General features: G+C 42.2%; 1 protein-coding gene across 4 annotated transcripts in view; it reads right to left on the bottom strand.

Annotated features, from left to right (window-relative positions):
* Positions 1 to 26,640, bottom strand: part of LOC139750902 (uncharacterized) — a 465,731-nt gene that overhangs the window by 389,296 nt on the left and 49,795 nt on the right. For all 4 annotated transcript variants that reach the window (XM_071665783.1, XM_071665785.1, XM_071665781.1 and 1 more), the window contains exon 3: positions 15,040 to 15,177. In XM_071665783.1, the coding sequence (XP_071521884.1) occupies positions 15,040 to 15,177 (138 nt within the window). The remainder of the gene's footprint in view (positions 1 to 15,039; positions 15,178 to 26,640) is intronic.

Raw genomic sequence — 26,640 nt, 5'->3', positions numbered from 1 at the left:
ACTAAAAGGGGAGGGAGCAGGGGGGTTCAAAAACCTCCCCTCATTTTTTTTTTCAAAAGAAAGAACAGACAAGGGTGCCAGGTGAGGATATTCCCTCAAAGGCTTAGTCCTCTGATCTTCACGCTACCTAGCTAACGCAGGAAATGGCGAATAGCTTGAAAGAAAAATATACAGAAGTATAAGTTTGTTGAGTATTCCTGGGAAATTATATGGGAGGGTGTTGATTGAGAGGGTGAAGGCATGTACAGAGCATCAGATTGGGGAAGAGCAGTGAGGTTTCAGAAGTGGTAGAGGATGTGTGGATCAGGTGTTTGCTTTGAAGAATGTATGTGAGAAATACTTAGAAAAGCAAATGGATTTGTATACAGCATTTATGGATCTGGAGAGGGCATATGATAGAGTTGACAGAGATGCTCTGTGGAAGGTATTAAGAATATATGGTGTGGGAGGAAAGTTGTTAGAAGAAGTGAAGTTTTTATCGAGGATGTAAGGCATGTGTACATGTAGGAAGAGAGGAAAGTGATTGGTTCTCAGTGAATGTTGGTTTGCGATAGGGGTGCGTGATGTCTCCATGGTTGTTTAATTTGTTTATGGATGGGGTTGTTAGGGAGGTGAATGCAAGAGTTTTGGAAAGAGGGGCAAGTATGAAGTCTGTTGGGGATGAGAGAGCTTGGGAAGTGAGTCAGTTGTTGTTCGCTGATGATACAGCGCTGGTGGCTGATTCGGGTGAAAAACTGCAGAAGCTGGTGACTGAGTTTGGTAAAGTGTGTGAAAGAAGAAAGCTGAAAGTAAATGTGAATAACCGCAAGGTTATTAGGTACAATAGGGTTGGGGGACAACTCAATTGGGAGGTAAGTTTGAATGGAGAAAAACTGGAGGAAGTGAAGTGTTTTAGATATCTGGGAGTGGATTTGGAAGCGAATGGAACCATAGAAGCGGAAGTGAATCATAGGGTGGGAGAGGGGGCGAACATTCTGGGAGCATTGAGAATGTGTGGAAGTCGAGAACATTATCTTGCAAAGCAAAAATGGGTATGCTTGAAGGAATAGTGGTTCCAACAATGTTATATGGTTGCGAGGCGTGGGCTATGGATAGAATTGTGCAGAGGAGGGTAGATGTGCTGGAAATGAGATGTTTGAGGACAATATGTGATGTGAGATGGTTTGATCAAGTAAATAATAATAGGGTAAGAGAGATGTGTGGCAATAAAAAGATTGTGGTTGAGAGAGCACAAGAGGGTGTTTTGAAATGGTTTGGTCACATGGAGAGAATGAGTGAGGAAAGACTGACCAAGAGGATATATGTGTCAGAGGTGGAGGGAAAGAGAAGTGGGAGACCAAATTGGAGGTGGAAAGATGTTGTTAAAAACATTTTGAGTGATCGGGGCCTGAACATGCAGGAGGGTGAAAGGCGTGCAAGGAATAGAGTGAATTGGAACAATGTGGTATACTGGGGTCGACGTGCTGTCAATGGATTCAACCAGGGAATGTGAAGCGTCTGGGGTAACCCTTGGGAAGTTTTGTGGGGCTTAATGTGGAAAGGGAGCTGTGGTTTCGGTGCATTACACATGACAGCTAGAGACTGAATGTGAACAAATGTGGCCTTTGTTGTCTTTTCCTAGTGCTACCTCGCGCATATGCAGGGGAGAGGTTTGTCATTTCATGAGTGGCAGGGTGGCGACAGGGAATGAATAAGGGCAGAGAGTATGAATTATGTACATGTGTATGTATGTATATGTCTGTGTGTGTATATATATGTATACATTGAGATGTATAGGTATGTATATGTCCTGTGTGTGGACATGCATGTATATACATGTGTATGTGAGAGGGTTGGGCCATTCTTTCGTCTGTTTCTTTACGCTACCTCGCTAACATGGGAGACAGCGACAAAGTATAATAAAATGAATATATAAAATATATATATAGGGGATAGGGGATAAAGAATACTTCCTGCACATTCCTCACATGTCGTAGAAGGCGACTAAAGGGGACTTTAACTTTCTAAAAGGGGAAACAGAAGAAGGAGTCACGTGGGGAGTGCTCATTCTCCTCGAAGGCTCAGATTGGGGTGTCTAAATGTGTGTGGATGTAACCAAGATGTGAAAAAAGGACAGATAGGTAGTATGTTTGAGGATAGGAACCTGGATGTTTTGGCTCTGAGTGAAACAAAGCTCAAGGGTAAAGGGGAAGAGTGGTTTGGGAATGTCTTGGGAGTAAAGTCAGGGGTTAGTGAGAGGACAAGAGCAAGGCAAGGAGTAGCACTACTCCTGAAACAGGAGTTGTGGGAGTATGTGATAGAATGTAAGAAAGTAAATTCTAGATTGATATGGGTAAAACTGAAAGTTGACGGAGAGAGATGGGTGATTATTAGGTGCATATGCACCTGGGCATGAGAAGAAAGATCATGAGAGGCAAGTATTTTGGGAGCAGCTGAATGAGTGTGTTAGTGGTTTTGATGCACAAGACCGAGTTATAGTGATGGGTGATTTGAATGCAAAGGTGAGTAATGTGGCAGTTGAGGGAAAAATTGGTATACATGGGGCGTTCAGTGTTGTAAATGGAAATGGTGAAGAGCTTGTAGATCTATGTGCTGAAAAAGGACTGGTGATTGGGAATACCTGGTTTAAAAAGCGAGATATACATAAGTATATGTATGTAAGTAGGAGAGATGGCCAGAGAGCATTATTGGATTACGTGTTGATAGGCGCGCAAAAGAGAGACTTTTGGATGTTAATGTGCTGAGAGGTGCAATTGGAGGGATGTCTGATCATTATCTTGTGTAGGCGAAGGTGAAGATTTGTAAGGGTTTTCAGAAAAGACGAGAGAATGTTGGGGTGAAGAGAGTGGTGAGAGTTAGTAAGCTTGGGAAGGACACTTGTGTGAGGAAGTTCCAGGAGAGACTGAGTTCAGAATGGAAAAAGGTGAGAACAAAGGAGGTAAGGGGAGTGGGGGAGGAATGGGATGTATATAGGGAATCAGTGATGGATTGCGCAAAAGATGCTTGGGGCATGAGAAGCGTGGGAGGTGGGTTGATTAGAAAGGGTAGTGGGTGGTAGGATGAAGAGGCAAGATTATTAGTGAAAGAGAAGAGAGGCATTTGGACGATTTTTGCAGGGAAAAAATGCAAATGACTGGGAGATGTATAAAAGAAAGAGACAGGAGGTCAAGAGAAAGGTGCAAGAGGTGAAAAAGAGGGCAAATGAGAGTTGGGGTGAGAGAGTATCATTGAATTTTAGGGAGAATAAAAAGATGTTTTGGAAGGAGGTAAATAGAGTGCGTAAGACAAGGGAGCAAAGGGGAACAAAAAGTGAAGGGGGCTAATGGGGAGGTTATAACAAGTAGTGGTGATGGAGCGAGCATTTTGAAGGTTTGTTGAATGTTTTTGATGATAGAGTGGCAGATATAGGGTGTTTTGGTCGAGGTGGTGTGCAAAGTGAGAGGGTTAGGGAAAATGATTTGGTAAATAGAGAAGAGGTAGTAAGAGCTTTGCGGAAGATGAAAGCCAGCAAGGCAGCAGGTTTGGATGGCATTGCAGTGGAATTTATTAAAAGAGGGGGTGACTGTATTGTTGACTGGTTGGTAAGGTTATTTAATGTATGTAGGATTCATAGTGAAGTGCCTGAGGATTGGCAGAATGCATGCATAGTGCCAATGTACAAAGGCAAAGGGGATAAGAGTGAGTGCTCAAATTACAAAGGTATAAGTTTGTTGAGTATTCCTGGTAAATTATATGGGAGGGTATTGATTGAGAAGGTGAAGGCATGTACAGAACATCAGATTGGGGAAGAGCAGTGTGGTTTCAGAAGTGGTAGAGGATATGTGGATCAGGTGTTTGCTTTGAGGAATGTATGTGAGAAATACTTAGAAAAGCAAATGGATTTGTATGTAGCATTTATGGATCTGGAGAAGGCAAATGACAGAGTTGATAGAGATGCTCTGTGGAAGGTATTAAGAATATATGGTGTGGGAAGCAAGTTGTTAGAGGCAGTGTAAAGTTTTTATCGAGGATGTAAGGCATGTGTGCGTGTAAGAAGAGAGGAAAGTGATTGGTTCTCAGTGAATGTAGGTTTGCGGCAGGGGTGTGTGATCTCTCCATGGCTGCTTAATTTGTTTATGGATGGGGTTGTTAGGGAGGTGAATGCAAGAGTTTTGGAAAGAGGGGCAAGTATGCAGTTGGTTGTGGATGAGAGAGCTTGGGAAGTGGGTCAGTTGTTGTTCGCTGATGATACAGCACTGGTGGCTGATTCATGTGAGAAACTGCAGAAGCTGGTGACTGAGTTTGGTAAAGTGTGTGAAAGAAGAAACTTAAGAGTAAATGTGAATAAGAGCAAGGTTATTAGGTACAGTAGGGTTGAGGGTCAAGTCAAGTGGGAGGTAAGTTTGAATGGAGAAAAACTGGAGGAAGTAAAGTGTTTTAGATATCTGGGAGTGGATCTGGCAGCAGATGGAACCATGGAAGCAGAAGTTAATCATAGGGTGAGGGAGGGGGCAAAAATCCTGGGAGCCTTGAAGAATGTTTGGAAGTCGAGAACATTATCTCGGAAAGCAAAAATGGGTATGTTTGAAGGAATAGTGGTTCCAACAATGATGTATGGTTGCGAGGCGTGGGCTATGGATAGAGTTGTGCACAGGAGGGTGGATGTGCTGGAAATGAGATGTTTGAGGACAACATGTGGTGTGAGGTGGTTTGATCGAGTAAGTAATGTAAGGGTAAGAGAGATGTGTGGAAAAAAAAAGAGTGTGGTTGAGAGAGCAGAAGAGGGTGTTTTCAAATGGTTTGGTTACATGGAGAGAATGAGTGAGGAAAGATTGACCAAGAGGATATACGTGTCAGAGATGGAGGGAACAAGGAGAAGTGGGAGACCAAATTGGAAGTGGAAAGATGGAGTGAAAATGATTTTGAGTGATCGGGGCCTAAACATGCAGGAGAGTGAAAGGCGTGCAAGGAATAGAGTGAATTGGAACAATGTGGTATACTGGGGTCGATGTGCTGTCAATGGATTGAACCAGGGCATGTGAAGTGTCTGGAGTAAACCATGGAAAGTTCTGTGGGGCCTGGATGTGGAAAGGGAGCTGTGGTTTCGGTGCATTATTCCATGACAGCTAGGGACTGAGTGTGAACGAATGGGGCCTTTGCTGTATTTTCCTAGCGCTACCTCGCACACATGAGGGGGGAGGGGGTTGTTATTCAATGTGTGGCAGGGTGGCGATGGGAATAAATAAAGGCAGACAGTATGAATTGTGTACATGTGTATATATATATATATATATATATATATATATATATATATACATATATATATATATATATATATATATATATATATATATAAAATGTGAATAAGAGCAAGGTTATTAGGTACAGTAGGGTTGAGGGTCAAGTCAATTGGGAGGTGAGTTTGAATGGAGAAAAACTGGAGGAAGTGAAGTGTTTTAGATATCTGGGAGTGGATCTGGCAGCGGATGGAACCATGGAAGCGGAAGTGGATCATAGAGTGGGGGAGGGGGCGAAAATTCTGGGGGCCTTGAAGAATGTGTGGAAGTCGAGAACATTATCTCGGAAAGCAAAAATGGATATGTTTGAAGGAATAGTGGTTCCAACAATGTTGTATGGTTGCGAGGCGTGGGCTATGGATAGAGTTGTGCGCAGGAGGATGGATGTGCTGGAAATGAGATGTTTGAGGACAATGTGTGGTGTGAGGTGGTTTGATCGAGTGAGTAACGTAAGGGTAAGAGAGATGTGTGGAAATAAAAAGAGCGTGGTTGAGAGAGCAGAAGAGGGTGTTTTGAAGTGGTTTGGGCACATGGAGAGAATGAGTGAGGAAAGATTGACCAAGAGGATATATGTGTCGGAGGTGGAGGGAACGAGGAGAAGAGGGAGACCAAATTGGAGGTGGAAAGATGGAGTGAAAAAGATTTTGTGTGATCGGGGCCTGAACATGCAGGAGGGTGAAAGGAGGGCAAGGAATAGAGTGAATTGGAGCGATGTGGTATACCGGGGTTGACGTGCTGTCAGTGGATTGAATCAAGGCATGTGAAGCGTCTGGGGTAAACCATGGAAAGCTGTGTAGGTATGTATATTTGCATGTGTGGACGTATGTATATACATGTGTATGGGGGGGGGTGGGCCATTTCTTTCGTCTGTTTCCTTGCGCTACCTCGCAAACGCGGGAGACAGCGACAAAGTATAATAAAAATAAATAATATATATATATATATGTGTGTACACTGAGATGTATAGGTATGTATATTTGCGTGTGTGGACATGTATGTATATACATGTCTAAGTGGGTGGGTTGGGCCATTCTTTCGTCTGTTTCCTTGCGCTACCTCGCTAACGAGGGAGACAGCGACAAAGCAAAATAAATAAATAAATAAATAAATAAATGATATAAATATAAGACAATATATATCATGAGAAGTGTGGGAGGTGGGCAGATTAGAAAGGGTAGAGAAAGGTGGGATGAAGGAGGAAGTTTATAAGTGAAAGAGAAGAGAGATGCATTTGGACTAATTTTGCAGGGAAACAGTGCAAATGACTGGGAGATGTATAAAAGAAAGAGAAAGGAGGTCAAGAGAAAGGTGCAAGAGGTGAAAAAGAGGGCAAATGAGAGTTTGGATGAGAGTATCATTAAATTTTAGGGAAATAAAAAGATGTTTTGGAAGGAGGTAAATAAAGTTCATAAGACAATGGAACAAATGGGAACATCGGTGAAGGGGTCTAATGGCGAGGTAATAATATGTAGTGGTGATGTGAGAAGGAGATGGAGTGAGTATTTTGAAGGCTTGGTGAATGTGTTAGATGATAAGAGTTGCAGATATAGGGTGTTTTGGTCGAGGTGGTGTGCAAAGTGCGAGGGTTAGAGATAATGATATGGTAAACAGAGAAGAGGTAGTAAAAGCTCTGCGGAAGATGAGAGCCAGCAAGGCAGCAGGTTTGGATGGTATTGCAGTGGAATTTATAAAAAAAAAAAAAAAGGGGGTGACTGTATTGATGACTGGATGATAAGGATATCTAATGTATGTATGACTCACGGTGAGGTGCCTGAGGATTGGCGGAATGCATTTACAGTGCCATTATACAAAGGCAGTGGGGATAAAGGTTAATACTCAAATTACAGAGTTATAAGTCTGATGAGAATTTCTAGGAATTATATGGGTGGGTATTGATTGTGAGGGTGAAAGCATGTACAGAGCATCAGATTGGGGAGGAGCAGTGTGGTTTCAGAATAGGTAGAGGATGTGTGGATCATGTGTTTTCTCTGAAGAATGTATGTGAGAAATACTTAGAAAAGCAAATGGATTTGTATGTAGCATTTATGGATCTGGAGAAGGCATACGATAAGAGTTGATAGAGATACTCTGTGGAAGGCATTAAGAATATATGGTGTGGGAGACAAGTTGCTAGAAACAGTGAAAAGTTTTTATCGAGGATGTAAGGCATGTGTACGAGCAGGAAGAGAGGAAAGTGATTGGTTCTCAGTGAATGTCGGTTTGCGACAGGGGTGAATGCAAGAGTTTTGGAGAGAGGGGCAAGTGTGCAGTCAGTTGTGGATGAGAGAGTTTGGGAAGTGAGGCGGTTGTTGTTCACTGATGATACAGTGCTGGTGGCTGATTCATGTGAGAAACTGCAGAAGCTGGTGACTGAGTATGGTAAAGTGTGTGAAAGAAGAAAGGTGAGAGTAAATTTGAATAAGAACAAGGTTATTAGGTACAGTAGGGTTGGGGGACAAGTCAACTGGGAGGAATGTTTGAATAGAGAAAAACTGGAGGAAGTGAAGTGTTTCAGATATCTGGGAGTGGATTTAGCAGCGGATGGAACCATGGAAGAGGAAGTGAGTCACAAGGTGGGGGAGGGGGCAAAAGTTCTGGGAGCGTTGAAAAATGTGTGGAGAACGAGAACATTATCTCGGAAAGCAAAAATGGGTATGTTTGAAGGAATAGTGGTTCCAACAATGTTATATGGTTGCAAGGCGTGGGCTATAGATAGAGCTGTGTGGAGGAGGGTGGATGTGTTGGAAATGAGATGTTTGAGGACAATATGTGGTGTGAGTTGGCTTAATCGAGCAAGTAATGAAAGGGTGAGAGATGTGTGGTAATAAAAAGAGTGTGGTTGAGAGAGCAGAAGAGGGTGTTTTGAAATGGTTTGGTCACATGGAGAGAATGAGTGAGGAAAGAATGACAAAGAGAATATATGTGTCAGAGGTGGAGGGAAAGAGAAGTGGGAGACCAAATTGGAGGTGGAAAGATGGAGTGAAAAAGATTTTGAGTGATCGGGGCCTGAACTTGCAGGAGGGTAAAAGGCATGCAAGAAATAGAGTGAACTGGAACAATGTGATATACCGCATCGACGTGCTGTCAATGGATTGAACCAGAGCATGTGAAGGGTCTGGGGTAAACCATGGAAAGTTTTGTGTTGCCTGGATGTGGAAAGGGAGCTGTGGTTTCGGTGCATTATACATGACAGCTAGAGACTGAGTGTGAACAACTGTGGCCTTTGTTGTCTTTTTGTAACACTACCTCACGAACGCGAGGGGTGAGGGGAGTGACATTTCATGAGTCACAGGGTGGCGACAGGAATGTTTGAAGGCAGCAAGTATGAATATGTACATGTTTATATGTGTATATGTCTGTGCATGTATATGTGTGTATACGTTGATATGTATAGGTATATATATGTGCGTGTGTAGATGTTTATGTATATACTTGTGTATGTGGGTGGGTTGGGCCATTCTTTCCTGTTTTTTTGCACTACCTCGCTAACATGGAAAACAGCGACTAAGTAAAATAAATAAATAGAATAAATAAAATGTACATTTCTTTATTAATCTATCACACTTAGTCGCTGTCTCCTGCATTAGGAAGGTAGTTCAAGGGAACAGGTGAAAGAATGGCTCAAACAACCCAAATACACATGTATATACATAAATTCCCACACATGCATGTACATTTCAATGTATACATACATATACATACACAGACATATAAACATGTACATATTCATACTTGCTGCCTTCTATTCCTGTCACCATCCCACCACACATGAAAAAGAGCCCCCCCCCCCCACACACACACACACACACACACACACACACACACACACACACACACGTGCGGGGTAGAGCTAGGAAAAGACAACAAAGGATACATTCGTTTGCACTCAGTCTCTAGCTCTTATGTGTAATGCACTGAAACCACAGCCCCCTTTCCACATCCAGGTTCCACAAAACTTTCCATGGTTTACCCCAGATGCTCCACATGCCCTAGTTCAATCCATTGACAGTACGTCGACCTAAGCATACCAGATTGTTCCAATTCACTCTATTCCTTGCACGCCTTTTCCCCTCCTGTATGTTTAGGCCCCGATCGCTCAAAATCTTTTTCACTCCATCCCTCCACCTCTAATTTGGTCTCCAACTTCTCCTCGTTCTCTTCACCTCTGACACATATATCCTCTTTGTCAATCTTTCCTCACTCACTCTTTCCATGTGACCAAACCATTTCAACACACCCTCTTCTGCTCTCTGAACCATACTCTCTTTATTACCACACATCTCTCTAATCCTTTCATTGCTACTCGATCAAACCACCTCACACCACATATTGTCTTCAAACATTTAACTTCCAAAACATCCACCCACCTAGGCACATCCCTATCTATAGCCCATTCCTCACAACCATATAACATTGTTGGAACCACTATTCATTTAAACTTACCAATTTTTGCTCTCAGAGATAACATTCTCGCCTTTCACACATTCTTCAACACTCCTAGAACCTTCGCCCCCTCCCCAGCGTGACTCAATTCTGCTTCCATGGTTCCATCCGCTGCTAAATCCACTACCAGATATCTAAAACACTTCAAGATGCTTCGTCTAGTTTTCCTCCACTGAAACTTACCTCCAAATTAACTTGTCCCTCAACCCAACTGAACCTAATTACCTTGTTCGTATTCACATTTACTCTCAGCTTTCTTCTTTCACACTTTACCAAACCCAGTCACCAACTTCTGCAGTTTCTCACCCGAATCAGCCACCAGTGCTGTATTATCAGCATCTTTTTATTCTCCCTAAAATCTAACGATACTCTCACCCCAACTCTCATTTGCCCTCTTTATCACCTCTTGCACCTTTCTCTTGATCTCCTGCCTCATTCTTTAATACATCTCCTAGTCATATGCACTATTTTCCTGCAAAAATCGTCCAAATGCCTCTCTCTTCTCTTTTACTAACAATCTTCCTTCTTCGTCCCACCACTCACTACCCTTTCTAATCTGCCCACCTCCCACCTTTCTCATGCCATAGGCATCTTTTGCACAAGCCATCATTGCTTCCCTAAATACATTGACAGTATTCCATTCCTCCTCCACTCCCCTTACATCATTTGCTCTCACCTTTTTCCATTCTACACAAACTTATACCTCTGTAATTTGAACACTCACCTTTATCCCCTTTACCTTTATACAATGGCACTATGTATGCATTTCACCAATCCTCAGGCACTTCACCATGAACCACATGTACACTGAATATTCTCACCAACCAGGCAACAACACAGTCACCCTCTTTTTTTAATAAATCACACTGCAATACCATCTAAACCCACCGCCTAGCCAGTTTTCATCTTCCACAAAGCTTTCACTACCTCTTCTCTGTTTACCAAACCATTCTCCCTGACCCTCTCACTTCGCACACCACCTCGACCAAAACACCTTATATCTGCCGCTCCGTCATCAAACACATTCAAAAAAAACCTTCAAAATACTCACTCCATCTCCTCACTTCACCACTACTTGTCATTACCTACCCATTAGCCCCCTTCGCAGAGGTTCCCATTTGTTCTCTTGTCTTATGCACTTTATTTACCTCCTTCCAAAATATCTTATTTTTCCTATTATACCTAGTCCATGTCTCAATTTAGCCAAGTAATGCAAGGAACATGAAAGAATGATCCAACCCATCCACATACACATGTATATACATAAATGCCCACACACACACACACATATACATACCCATACATTTCAATGTATATATACATATACATACATAAACATATACATATATACACATGTACAGATTCATACTTGCTGCCTTCATCCATTCTTATCGCTACGCCGCCACACATGAAATGGCACCCCCTCCCCCTCAAGCGTACGAGGTAGTGCTAGGAAAAGACAACAAAGGCCACATTCGTTCACACTCAGTCTCTAGCGTTCATAGGTAATGCACCGAAACCACAGCTCCCTTTCCACATCCATGCCATATAAAACAACTTTCCATGGTTTACCCAATGTTTCACATGCCCTGGTTCAATCCACTGATAGCACATTGACCCCGGTATACTACATCTATTCCTTGCATGCCTTTTGCCCTCCTGTATGTTCAGGCCCCGATCACTCAAAATCTTTTTCAATCCATCCTTCCACCTCCTATTTGGTCTCCCACTTCTCCCCGTCCCCTCTACCTGTGACACATATATCCTCTTTGTCATCTTTCCTCACTCATTCTCTCCATGTGACCAAACCATTTTAACACACCCTCTTCTGCTCTCTCAACCACACTTTTTACTACAACACATCTCTCTTATCCTTTCATTACTACTCGATCAAACCACCTCATACCACATATTGTCCTCAAACATTTGATTTCCAACACATCCACCCGCCTTTGCACAACCCTATCTATAGCCCATGCCTTGCAACCACATAACATTGTTGGAACCACTATCCCTTCAAACACACCCATTTCTGCTCTCCAATATAACATTCTGACCTTCCACATATTCTTCAGCACTCTCAGGATCTTTTCCCCCTCCCCCACCCTGTGACTCACTTCCGTTTCCATGGTTCTATCCGCTGCTAAATCCATTCCCAGATATCTAAAACACTTCACGTCCTCCAGATTTTCTCCATTCAAACTTACCTCCCAATTAACTTGTCCCTCAACCCTAGTGTACCTAGTGTACATCGATCCAATTCACTCTATTCCTTGCCCGCCTTTCACCCTCCTGCATGTTTAGGCCCCGATCACTCAAAATCTTTTTCACTCCATCTTTCCACTCCAATTTGGTCTCCCACTTCTCCTCGTTCCCTCCACCTCCGACACATATATCCTCTTGGTCAATCTTTCCTCACTCATTCTCTCCATGTCGCCAAACCATTTCAAAACACCCTCTTCTGCTCTCTCAACCACGCTTTTTTATTTCCACACATCTCTCTTATCCTTACATTACTTACTCGATCAAACCACCTCACACCACATATTGTCCTCAAACATCTCATTTCCAGCACATCCACCCTCCTGCGCACAACTCTATCCATAGCTCACGCCTCGCAACCATACAACATTGTTGGAACCACTATTCCTTCAAACATACCCATTTTTGCTTTCTGAGATAATGTTCTCGACTTCCACACATTCTTCAAGGCTCCCAGGATTTTCGCCCCCTCCCCCACCCTATGATTCACTTTCGCTTCCATGGTTCCATCCGCTGCCAGATCCACTCCCAGATATCTAAAACACTTTACTTCCTCCAGTTTTTCTCCATTCAAACTTATCTCCCTATTGACTTGACCCTCAACCCTACTGTACCTAATAACCTTGCTCTTATTCACATTTACTCTTAACTTTCTTCTTTCTCACACTTTACCAAACTCAGTCACCAGCTTCTGCAGTTTCTCACATGAATCAGCCACCAGCGCTGTATCATCAGCAAACAACAACTGACTCACTTCCCAAGCTCTCTCATCCACAACAGACTGCATACTTGCCCCTCTTTCCAAAACTCTTGCATTCACCTCCCTAACAACCCCATCCATAAACAAATTAAACAACCATGGAGACATCACACACCCCTGCCGCAAACCTACATTCACTAAGAACCAATCACTTTCCTCTCTTCCTACACGTACACATGCCTTACATCCTCGATAAAAAATTTTCACTGCTTCTAACAACTTGCCTCCCACACCATATATTCTTAATACCTTCCACAGAGCATCTCTATCAACTCTATCATATGCCTTCTCCAGATCCATAAATGCTACATACAAATCCATTTGCTTTTCTAAGTATTTCTCACATACATTCTTCAAAGCAAACACCTGATCCACACATCCTCTACCACTTCTGAAACCACACTGCTCTTCCCCAATCTGATGCTCTGTACATGCCTTCACCTCCCATATAATTTACCAGGAATACTCAACAAACTTATACCTCTGTAATTTGAGCACTCACTCTTATCCCCTTTACCTTTGTACAATGGCACTATGCACGCATTCCGTCAATCCTCAGGCACCTCACCATGAGTCATACATACATTAAATAACCTTACCAATCAGTCAACAATACAGTCACCCCCTTTTTTAATAAATTCCACTGCAATACCATCCAAACCTGCTGCCTTGCCGGCTTTCATCTTCCGCAAAGCTTTTACTACCTCTTCTCTGTTTACCAAATCATTTTCCCTAACCCTCTCACTTTGCACACCACCTCAACCAAAACACCCTATATCTGCCACTCTATCATCAAACACATTCAACAAACCTTCAAAATACTCACTCCATCTCCTTCTCACATCACCACTACTTGTTATCACCTCCCCATTTGCGCCCTTCACTGAAGTTCCCATTTGCTCCCTTGTCTTACGCACTTTATTTACCTCCTTCCAGAACATCTTTTTATTCTCCCTAAAATTTAATGATATTTTCTCACCCCAACTCTCATTTGCCCTCTTTTTCACCTCTTGCACCTTTCTCTTGACCTCCTGTCTCTTTCTTTTATACATCTCCCACTCAATTGCATTTTTTCCCTGCAAAAATCGTCCAAATGCCTCTCTCTTCTCTTTCACTAATAATCTTACTTCTTCATCCCACCACTCACTACCCTTTCTAATCAACCCACCTCCCACTCTTCTCATGCCACAAGCATCTTTTGCGCAATCCATCACTGATTCCCTAAATACATCCCATTCCTCCCCCACTCCCCTTACTTCCATTGTTCTCACCTTTTTCCATTCTGTACTCAGTCTCTCCTGGTACTTCCTCACACAAGTCTCCTTCCCAAGCTCACTTACTCTCACCACCCTCACATTCACTCTTCTTTTCTGAAAACCCATACAAATCTTCACCTTAGCCTCCACAAGATAATGATCAGACATCCCTCCAGTTGCACCTCTCAGCACATTAACATCCAAAAGTCTCTCTTTCACGCGCCTGTCAATTAGCACGTAATCCAATAACGCTCTCTGGCCATCTCTCCTACTTACATACATATACTTATGTATATCTCACTTTTTAAACCAGGTATTCCCAATCACCAGTCCTTTTTCAGCACATAAATCTACAAGCTCTTCACCATATTATATGGCTATATATGGATATGAATAAATGGGCCATTCTTCATTTGTTTTCTAGCACTACCTCGCTGACGCAGGAAATGGTGATCAAGTATAATGATAATAAAAAATTTCAGTCCGCTTGTCCAAGAAATAGATTTAAGACTACATGGGAGGATAAGAATCAGTTGGGAACCCAAAATAAACACACTATGAAAGAAAAAGAAGGAAAGAAATAAATGCTAAATGCTGGTAATCAAATTATGGGAGCACTAAATGAAAAACCTGAAAGAAAATTATGTGATGGGTGAATGCCAACAAATGTGCAGTATTAAGGGTTGTCTGAGCTACCCTGAGAATGTTTTGCATGGCTCAACATCATAAATAGAATGCAGTGTTAAATATGATTTCAGTTTCCGTAAATCTGAGTAAGTGATTAAAGATAATATAAAACGATAAAACATAAGCTGGAAGCCCACACAGAGGGGTCTCTGAAAGAAAAATTGTCAAAGAAAATGTTAAATACCGATGATTAATCTTTTAATACAAATATTTGCATTAAGAATCCAGCTAAATGTAAAGAGATATCATTCCAAGTATTTCTGGGAGTACACTATATTATAAGTTATTTAAGTACATTATTCATAATAACTGTAACACAGTTTATCTGAAAGTACAGCAGTTCAAATCAGCATACCTCCAAGTAGTATTTGGCTGCCTGCTCATAATCTCCTTGTCTACTGGTTAGGTTGCCTAAGTTCTTCAAGCAAGAGTACTGCAGTGCTAGATCTTGAGGTAATGTTCCTCCAGGTTCAACACCTTCTGGCCAGCAGGCCTGAAATATCACACAGAAAAAAATTCAAATTACTTTCAACAACAACACTAATTCTCTGAATAAGAAATTAGTCTAACAATAAATCAATCTATTTTCATACATATTCAGCATTTCCCACACTAGTGAAGTAGCATTAAGAATGAAGGAATAAGACTTACAGGGGAAATCCTCACTTTGCCTTATTCTCTGTTCCTTCCCTTAAAAAAGTTAAAACTGGAGGAAAGGATTTCTAGCCCCCTGCTCCCTTCCCTTTTAGTCACCTCCTACAACACACAGGGAATACAGAGGTAGAATTCCTTCTCCTCTACCTCAGGGATAATAAATCAAAATATCAGTAACAAATATATTTTCTGAAGACAACTTTACCATAAAAGTAGGTTTCAAATCTAACTGGTAAGGAGGAAATAAAAGAGACATAACAGTGTTATTAAAAAAGGGGGTGACTGTATTGTTGACTGGTTGGTAAGGTTATTTAATGTATGTATGACTCATGGTGAGGGGCCTGAGGATTGGCGGAATGCTTGCATAGTGCCATTGTACAAAGGCAATGGGGTTAAGAGTAAGTGCTCAAATTACAGAGGTATAAGTTTGTTGAGTATTCCTGGTAAATTATATGGGAGGGTATTGATTGAGAGGGTGAAGGCATGTACAGAGCATCAGATTGGGGAAGAGCAGTGTGGTTTCAGAAGTGGTAGAGGATGTGTGGATCAGGCGTTTGCTTTGAAGAATGTATGTGAGAAATACTTAGAAAAGCAAATGGATTTGTATGTAGCATTTATGGATCTGGAGAAGGCATATGATAGTGTTGATAGAGATGCTTTGTGGAAGGTATTAAAGATATATGGTGTGGGAGGCAAGTTGTTAGAAGCAGTGAAAATTTTTTATCGAGGATGTAAGGCATGTGTACGTGTAGGAAGAGAGGAAGTGATTGGTTCTCAGTGAATGTAGGTTTGCGGCAGGGGTGTGTGATGTCTCCATGGTTGTTTAATTTGTTTATGGATGGGGTTGTTAGGGAGGTGAATGCAAGAGTTTTGGAAAGAGGGGCAAGTATGAAGTCTGTTGTGGACGAGAGAGCTTGGGAAGTGAGTCAGTTGTTGTTCGCTGATGATACAGCGCTGGTGGCTGATTCATGTGAGAAACTGCAGAAGCTGGTGACTGAGTTTGGTAAAGTGTGTGAAAGAAAAAAGTTAAGAGTAAATGTGAATAAGAGCACGGTTATTAGGTACAGTAGGGTTGAGGGTCAAGTCAATTGGGAGGTAAGTTTGAATGGAGAAAAACTGGAGGAAGTAAAGTGTTTTAGATATCTGGGAGTGGATCTGGCAGCGGATGGAACCATGGAAGCGGAAGTGAATCATAGGGTGGGGGAGGGGGCGAAAATCCTGGGAGCCTTGAAGAATGTGTGGAAGTCGAGAACATTATCTCGGAAAGCAAAAATGGGTATGTTTGAAGGAATAGTGGTTCCAACAATGTTGTATGGTTGCGAGGCGTGGGCTATGGATAGAGTTGTGCGCAGGAGGGTGGGTGTGCTGGAAATGAGATGTTTGAGGACAATGTGTGGTGTGAGGTGGTTTGATCGAGTAAGTAATGTAAGGGTAAGAGAGATGTGTGGAAATAAAAAGAGGGTGGTCGAGAGAGCAGAGGAGGGTGTTTTGAAATGGTCTGGGCACATGGAGAGAATGTGTGAGGAAAGATTGACCAAGAGGATATATGTGTCAGAGGTGGAGGGAACGAGGAGAAGTGGGAGACCAAATTGGAGGTGGAAAGATGGAGTGAAAAAGATTTTGTGTGATCGGGGCCTGAACATGCAGGAGGGTGAAAGGCGGGCAAGGAATAGAGTGAATTGGATCGATGTGGTATACCGGGGTTGACGTGCTGTCAGTGGATTGAATCAGGGCATGTGAAGCGTCTGGGGTAAACCATGGAAAGTTGTGTGGGGCCTGGATGTGGAATGGGAGCTGTGGTTTCGAGCATTATTGCATGACAGCTAGAGACTGAGTGTGAACGAATGGGGCCTTTGTTGTCTTTTCCTAGTGCTACCTCGCACACATGAGGGGGGAGGGGGATGGTATTCCATGTGTGGCGAGGTGGCGATGGGAATGAATAAAGGCAGACAGTGTGAATTGTGTGCATGGGTACACATGTATGTGTCTGTGTGTGTATATATATGTGTACATTGAGATTTTTTTTTTTTTTTTCAAACTATTCACCATTTCCCGCATTAGCGAGGTAGCGTTAAGAACAGAGGACTGGGCCTTTTTTGGAATATCCTCACCTGGCCCCCTCTGTTCCTTCTTTTGGAAAATTAAAAAAAAAATGAGAGGGGAGGATTTCCAGCCCCCCGCTCCCTCCCCTTTTAGTCGCCTTCTACGACACGCAGGGAATACGTGGGAAGTATTCTTAATCCCCTATCCCAGGGATAACATTGAGATGTATAGGTATGTATATTTGCGTGTGTGGACGTCTATGTATATACACTGTGTATGGGGGTGGGTTGGGCCATTTCTTTCGTCTGTTTCCTTGCGCTACCTCACAAATGCAGGAGACAGCGGAAAATAAACAAAAAAAAAAAAAACAGTGTTACATCATTTGGAAGCTCAAGTGAGCCAGGAATGACCACAATATGATAAAAAAGAAGAAATATTTATGAAATATGCTGATTAGTCAAGGAAGTCCCTCAGATTGTTCCATTATTCATTTCGCAAGATCATCAAACACTTAAAGGTCAAAAGTGAATGTAACATAAATGGCAGCATGTGAAGCATTCTATATCTCTTATGTATTTTTACTACAAAAAACTCAATCAGAACTAGACCGAGAAGGATAACCTGCATAATGATAATATCAAGAGTAAGTTTATAAGACGTTAATGCCAGAAATCAGCAACAGAATACTAAAAGACTAACTAGATGGTATTTTACAATCTGTCCTGAGGTTGCATGCATACACCCTATAAAGGATGCCAGGGATATCATTCATGCTCTTGTTGAAAAAGGCTGTGACTTAACCCTTTTACAGTGAAAATCATGCAACTTATGTATACTTTATGAAGGTTTTGGTGGGCTAAAAGACTAGATGGTATTTTACAATCTGTCTTGAGGTTGTATGCATACACCCTATAAAGGATGCCAGGGATATCATTCATGCTCTCGTTGAAAAAGGCTGTGACTTAACCCTTTCACAGTGAAAATCATGCAACTTATGTATACTTTATGAAGGTTTTGGTGGGCTTCTACCCCTAAAACTCAGACTAAGTCCAAGATGTGGAGCTGAGTTGACGGTTGACTAAGTTACTAGAGATCAAGACCCATACTACCACCGCATCCTGGATGTTCTGGCCATAAAGTTCCCCATTAGAAGGCCAAAGGCAATGTGCAGAACATTCTTGGGACCCAAGATGTTCAGAAAGTATTTTCTTAAGCATACTGCCTTCCAGAAATCTACATTCCAGACAATATAGCCACAGTGATTCTGTCATTCCCAGTGGTTCAAATCATTTACTGCAACTATGCATGCCACAAAAGATCTTGGCAAACTTTCTAACACTAGAATCTCCACTGCAATCAAGGCCTGAACATGCAGGAGGGTGAAAGGCATGCAAGGAATAGAGTGAATTGGAATGATGTGGTATAACAGGTTCGACGTGCTGTTAATGGATTGAACCAGTGCATGTGAAGCGTCTGGTGTAAACCATGAAAAGTTGTATGGGGCCTGGATGTGGGAAGGGAGCTGTGGTTTCGGTGCATTATACATGACAGCTAGAGACTGAGTGTGAACAAATGTGGCCTTTGTTGTCTTTCCCTAGCACTACCTCACGCGCATGTGGGGGGAGGGGGGTGTCATTGCATGTGTGGTGGTGGTGAGGCAGCAAGTATGAATTATGTACATGCGTATATATAAACACATACACACACACACACACACACACACATATATATATATATATATATATATATATATATATATATATATATATATCCCTGGGGATAGGGGAGAAAGAATACTTCCCACGTATTCCCTGCATGTCGTAGAAGGCGACTAAAAGGGGAGGGAGCGGGTGGCTGGAAATCCTCCCCTCTCGCATTTTTTTTTAATTTTCCAAAAGAGGGAACAGAGAAGGGGGCCAGGTAAGGATATTCCCTCAAAGGCCCAGTCCTCTGTTCTCAACGCTACCTCGCTAATGCGGGAAATGGCAAATAGTATGAAAAAAAAAAATATATATATATATATATATATATATATATATATATATATATATATATATATATATATATATATATATATACATATATTATCTATCATATATATTCTTTTTTATTTTGCTTTGTCGCTGTCTCCCGCGTTAGCGAGGTAGCACAAGGAAACAAACGAAAGAATGGCCCAACCCACCCACATAGACATGTCCACACATACACGTCCACACACGCAAATGTACATACCTATATACATCTCAACGTATACATATATATACACACACAGACATATACATATATACACATGTACATAATTCATACTGTCTGCCTTTATTCATTCCCATCGCCACCTCGCCACACATGAAATAACAACCCCCTCCCCCCTCATGTGCATGAGGTAGCGCTAGGAAAAGACAACAAAGGCCACATTTGTTCACACTCAGTCTCTAGCTGTCATGTAATAATGCACCGAAACCACACCTCCCTTTCCACATCCAGGCCCCACAGAACTTTCCATGGTTTACCCTAGATGCTTCACATGCCCTGGTTCAATCCATTGACAGCACATCAACCCCGGTATACCACATTGTTCCAGTTCACTCTATTCCTTGCATGCCTTTCACCCTCCTGCATGTTCAGGCCCCAATCACTCAAAATCTTTTTCACTCTATCTTTCCACCTCCAATTTGGTCTTCCACTTCTCCTCGTTCCCTCCACCTCTGACACATATATCCTCTTGGTCAATCTTTCCTCACTCATTCTCTCCATGTGACCAAACCATTTCAAAACACCCTCTTCTGCTCTCTCAATCACACTCTTTTTATTACCACACATCTCTCTTTCCCTATTATTACTTATTTGATCAAACCACCTCACACCACATATTGTCCTCAAACATCTCATTTCCAGCACATCCACCCTCCTGCGCACAACTCTATCCATAGCTCACGCCTCGCAACCATATAACGTTGTTGGAACCACTATTCCTTCAAACATACCCAGTTTTGCTCTCTGAGATAATGTTCTCGACTTCCACACATTCTTCAATGTTCACAGAACTTTCGCCCCCTCCCCCACCCTATGATTCACTTCCGCTTCCATGGTTCCATCCGCTGCCAAATCCACTCCCAGATATCTAAAACACTTCACTACCTCCAGCTTTTTCCATTCAAACTTACCTCCCAATTGACTTGTCCCTCAACTGCCCTCAACCCTACTGTACCTAATAACCTTGCTCTTATTCACATTTACTCTCAACTTTCTTCTTTCACACACTTTACCAAATTCAGTCACCAGCTTCTGCAGTTTCTCACACGAATCAGCCACCAGCGCTGTATCATCAGCGAACAACAATTGCCTCACTTCCCAAGCTCTCTCACCCACAACAGATTGCATCCTTGCCCCTCTCTCCAAAACTCTTGCATTCACCTCCCTAACTACCCCATCCATAAACAAATCAAACATCCATGGAGACATCAAGCACCCCTGCCACAAACCAACATTCACTGAGAACCAATCACTTTTTTTCTTCCTACTTGTACATATGCCTTACATCCTCGATAAAAACTTTTCACTGCTTCCATCAACTTGCCTCCTACACCATATATTGTTAATACCTTCCACAGAGCATCTCTATCAACTCTATCATATGCCTTCTCCAGATCCATAAATGCTACATGCAAATTTGTTTTTCTAAATATTTCTCGCATACATTATTCAAAGCAAACACCTGATCCAAACATCCTCTACCACATCTGAAACTACACTGCTCTTACGTAATCTGATGCTCTGTACATGCCTTCACCTTCTCAATCAATACCCACCCTCTCATATAATTTCTCAGGAAAACTCAACAAACTTATACCTCTGTAATTTGAGCACTCACTTTTATCCCCTTTGCCTTTGTACAATGGCAGTATGCATGCATTCTGCCAATCCTCAGGCACTTCACCATGAGCCATACATAAACTGAATATCCTCACCAACCAGTCAACAACACAGTCACCCCCTCTTAAAAAATTCCATTGCTATACCACCCAAACCCACCGGCTTTCATCTTCCGCAAAGCTTTTACTACCTCTTCTCTGTTTACCAAATCATTCTCCCTGACCCTCTCACTTCGCACACCACCTCGACCAAAACACCCTATATCTGCCACTCTATCATCAAACACATTCAATAAACCTTCAAAATACTCACTCCATCTCCTTCTCACATCACCACTACTTGTAATTACCTTCCCATTAGCCCCCTTCACCTACGTTCCCATTTGTTCTCTTGTTTTATGTACTATTTACCTCCTTCTAAAACATCTTTTTATTCTCCCTAAAATTTAATGATACTCTCTCATCCCAACTCTCATTTGCCCTCTTTTTCACCTCTTGCACTTTTCTCTTGACCTCCTACCTCAGTCTTTTATACATCTCCAACTCATTTGCAATTTTTTTCTGCAAAAATCGTCCAAATGCCTCTCTCTTCTCTCACTAATAATCTTACTTCATCCCACCACTCACTACCCTTTCTAATCTGCCCACCTCCCATGCTTCTCATGCCCCAAGCATCTTTCGCACAAGCCATCACTGCTTCCCTAAATACATCCCATTCCTCCCCCACTACCCTTACGTCCTTTGCTCTCACCTTTTTCCATTCTGCACTCAGTCTCTCCTGGTACTTCTTTACACAAGTCTCCTTCCCAAGCTCACTTACTCTCACCACTCTCTTCAGTCCAACATTCTCTCTTCTTTTCTGAAAACCTTTACAAATCTTCACCTTTGCTTCAGCACATTAACATCCAAAAGTCTCTCCTTCACGCACTTATCAATTAACACGTAATCCAATAATGCTCTCTGGCCATCTCTCCTACTTACACATGTATACTTATGTATATCTCTCTTTTTAAACCAGGTATTCCCAATCACCAGTCCTTTTTCAGCAAAACAATCTGCAAGCTCTTCACCATTACCATTTACAACACTGAACATCCCATGTACACCAATTACTCCCTCAACTGCCACATTAATCACCTTTGCATTCAAATCACCCATCACTATAACCCGGTCTCATACATCAAAGCTGCTAACACACTCACTCAGCTGTTCCCAAAACACTCCCAAAAAATATACATACAGAGACATATTCATTTTTTTTTTCCGCTGTCTCCCGCGTTTGCGAGGTAGCGCAAGGAAACAGACGAAAGAAATGTCCCAACCCACCCCCATACACATGTATATACATATGTCCACACACGCAAATATACATACCTACACAGCTTTCCATGGTTTACCCCAGAACCTTCACATGCCCTGATTCAATCCAATGACAGCACGTCAACCCCAGTATACCACATCGATCCAATTCACTCTATTCCTTGCCCTCCTTTCACCCTCCTGCATGTTCAGGCCCCGATCACACAAAATCTTTTTCACTCCATCTTTCCACCTCCAATTTGGTCTCCCACTTCTCCTCGTTCCCTCCACCTCCGACACATATATCCTCTTGGTCAATCTTTCCTCACTCATTCTCTCCATGTGCCCAAACCATTTCAAAACACCCTCTTCTGCTCTCTCAACCACGCTCTTTTTATTTCCATACATCTCTCTTACCCTTACGTTACTTACTCGATCAAACCACCTCACACCACACATTGTCCTCAAACATCTCATTTCCAGCACATCCATCCTCCTGCGCACAACTCTATCCATAGCCCATGCCTCGCAACCATACAACATTGTTGGAACCACTATTCCTTCAAACATACCCATTTTTGCTTTCCGAGATAATGTTCTCGACTTCCACACATTCTTCAAGGCTCCCAGGATTTTCGCCCCCTCCCCCACCCTATGATCCACTTCCGCTTCCATGGTTCCATCCGCTGCCAGGTCCACTCCCAGATATCTAAAACACTTCACTTCCTCCAGTTTTTCTCCATTCAAACTTGCCTCCCAATTGACTTGACCCTCAACCCTACTGTACCTAATAACCTTGCTCTTATTCACATTTACTCTAAACTTTCTTCTTTCACACACTTTACCAAACTCAGTCACCAGCTTCTGCAGTTTCTCACATGAATCAGCAACCAGCGCTGTATCATCAGCGAACAACAACTGACTCACTTCCCAAGCTCTCTCATCCACAACAGACTGCATACTTGCCCCTCTTTCCAAAACTCTTGCATTTACCTCCCTAACAACCCCATCCATAAACAAATTAAACAACCATGGAGACATCACACACCCCTGCCGCAAACCTACATTCACTAAGAACCAATCACTTTCCTCTCTTCCTACACGTACACATGCCTTACATCCTCGATAAAAAATTTTCACTGCTTCTAACAACTTGCCCCCCACACCATATATTCTTAATACCTTCCACAGAGCATCTCTATCAACTCTATCATATGCCTTCTCCAGATCCATAAATGCTACATACAAATCCATTTGCTTTTCTAAGTATTTCTCACATACATTCTTCAAAGCAAACACCTGATCCACACATCCTCTACCACTTCTGAAACCACACTGCTCTTCCCCAATCTGATGCTCTGTACATGCCTTCACCCTCTCAATCAATACCCTCCCATATAATTTACCAGGAATACTCAACAAACTTATACCTCTGTAATTTGAGCACTCACTCTTATCCCCTTTGCCTTTGTACAATGGCACTATGCACACATTCCGCCAATCCTCAGGAACCTCACCATGAGTCATACATACATTAAAGAACCTTACCAACCAGTCAATAATACAGTCACCCCCTTTTTTAATAAATTCCACTGCAATACCATCCAAACCTGCTGTCTTGCCGGCTTTCATCTTCCGCAAAGCTTTTACTACCTCTTCTCTGTTTACCAAATCATTTTCCCTAACCCTCTCACTTTGCACACCACCTCGACCAAAACACCCTATATCTGCCACTCTATCATCAAACACATTCAACAAACCTTCAAAATACTCACTCCATCTCCTTCTCACATCACCACTACTTGTTATCACCTCCCCATTTGCGCCCTTCACTGAAGTTCCCATTTGCTCCCTTGTCTTACGCACTTTATTTACCTCCTTCCAGAAAATCTTTTTATTCTCCCTAAAATTTAATGATACTCTCTCACCCCAACTCTCATTTGCCCTCTTTTTCACCTCTTGCACCTTTCTCTTGACCTCCTGTCTCTTTCTTTTATACATCTCCCATTCAATTGCATTTTTTCCCTGCAAAAATCGTCCAAATGCCTCTCTCTTCTCTTTCACTAATAATCTTACTTCTTCATCCCACCACTCACTACCCTTTCTAATCAACCCACCTCCCACTCTTCTCATGCCACAAGCATCTTTTGTGCAATCCATCACTGATTCCCTAAATACATCCCATTCCTCCCCCACTCCCCTTACTTCCATTGTTCTCACCTTTTTCCATTCTGTACTCAGTCTCTCCTGGTTCTTCCTCACATAAGTCTCCTTCCCAAGCTCACTTACTCTCACCACCCTCACATTCACTCTTCTTTTCTGAAAACCCATACAAATCTTCACCTTAGCCTCCACAAGATAATGATCAGACATCCCTCCAGTTGCACCTCTCAGCACATTAACATCCAAAAGTCTCTCTTTCGCGCGCCTGTCAATTAACACGTAATCCAATAAAGCTCTCTGGCCATCTCTCCTACTTACATACGTATACTTATGTATATCTCGTTTTTTAAACCAGGTATTCCCAATCACCAGTCCTTTTTCAGCACATAGATCTACAAGCTCTTCACCATTTCCATTTACAACACTGAACACCCCATGTATACCAATTATTCCCTCAACTGCCACATTACTCACCTTTGCATTCAAATCACCCATCACTATAACCCGGTCTCGTGCATCAAAACCACTAACACACTCATTCAGCTGCTCCCAAAACACTTGCCTCTCATGATCTTTCTTCTCATGCCCAGGTGCATATGCACCAATAATCACCCATCTCTCTCCATCAACTTTCAGTTTTACCCATATTAATCGAGAATTTACTTTCTTACATTCTATCACATACTCCCACAACTCCTGTTTCAGGAGTATTGCTACTCCTTCCCTTGCTCTTGTCCTCTCACTAACCCCTGACTTTACTCCCAAGACATTCCCAAACCACTCTTCCCCTTTATCCTTGAGCTTCGTTTCACTCAGAGCCAAAACATCCAGGTTCCTTTCCTCAAACATACTACCTATCTCTCCTTTTTTCACATCTTGGTTACATCCACACACATTTAGACACCCCAGTCTGAGCCTTCGAGGAGGATGAGCACTCCCCGCGTGACTCCTTCTGTTTCCCATTTTAGAAAGTTAAAAAAATACAAGGAGGGGAGGATTTCTGGCCCCCTGCTCCCGTCCCCTCTAGTCGCCTTCTACGACACTCGAGGAATGCGTGGGAAGTATTCTTTCACCCCTATCCCCAAGGATAATAAATATATATATATATATATATATATATATATATATATATATATATATATATATATATATATATATATATACGTGTGTATGGGGGGGTTGGGCCATTTCTTTCGTCTGTTTCCTTGCGCTACCTCGCAAACGCGGGAGACAGCGACAAAGTATAAAAAAAAATAAAAAAAAAATCTATATATATATATATATATATATATATATATATATATATATATATATATATATATATATATATATATTATTATATATATATATATATATATATTTTTTTTTTTGCTTTGTCAGTCTCCCGCGTTTGTGAGGTAGCGCAAGGAAACAGACGAAAGAAATGGCCCAACCCACCCCCATACACATGTATATACATACGTCCACACACGCAAATATACATACCTACACAGCTTTCCATGGTTTACCCCAGACGCTTCACATGCCCTGATTCAATCCACTGACAGCACGTCAACCCCGGTATACCACATCGATCCAATTCACTCTATTCCTTGCTCTCCTTTCACCCTCCTGCATGTTCAGGCCCCGATCACACAAAATCTTTTTCACTCCATCTTTCCACCTCCAATTTGGTCTCCCACTTCTCCTCGTTCCCTCCACCTCCGACACATATATCCTCTTGGTCAATCTTTCCTCACTCATTCTCTCCATGTGCCCAAACCATTTCAAAACACCCTCTTCTGCTCTCTCAACCACGCTCTTTTTATTTCCACACATCTCTCTTACCCTTACGTTACTTACTCGATCAAACCACCTCACACCACACATTGTCCTCAAACATCTCATTTCCAGCACATCCATCCTCCTGCGCACAACTCTATCAA

The sequence above is a fragment of the Panulirus ornatus genome, chromosome 10 (genome assembly GCF_036320965.1).
Source record: "Panulirus ornatus isolate Po-2019 chromosome 10, ASM3632096v1, whole genome shotgun sequence".
Taxonomy (NCBI): Eukaryota; Metazoa; Arthropoda; class Malacostraca; order Decapoda; family Palinuridae; genus Panulirus; species Panulirus ornatus.
Note: the sequence above shows the minus strand (reverse complement) of the source record. Positions and strands in the feature narration are given on the sequence as shown.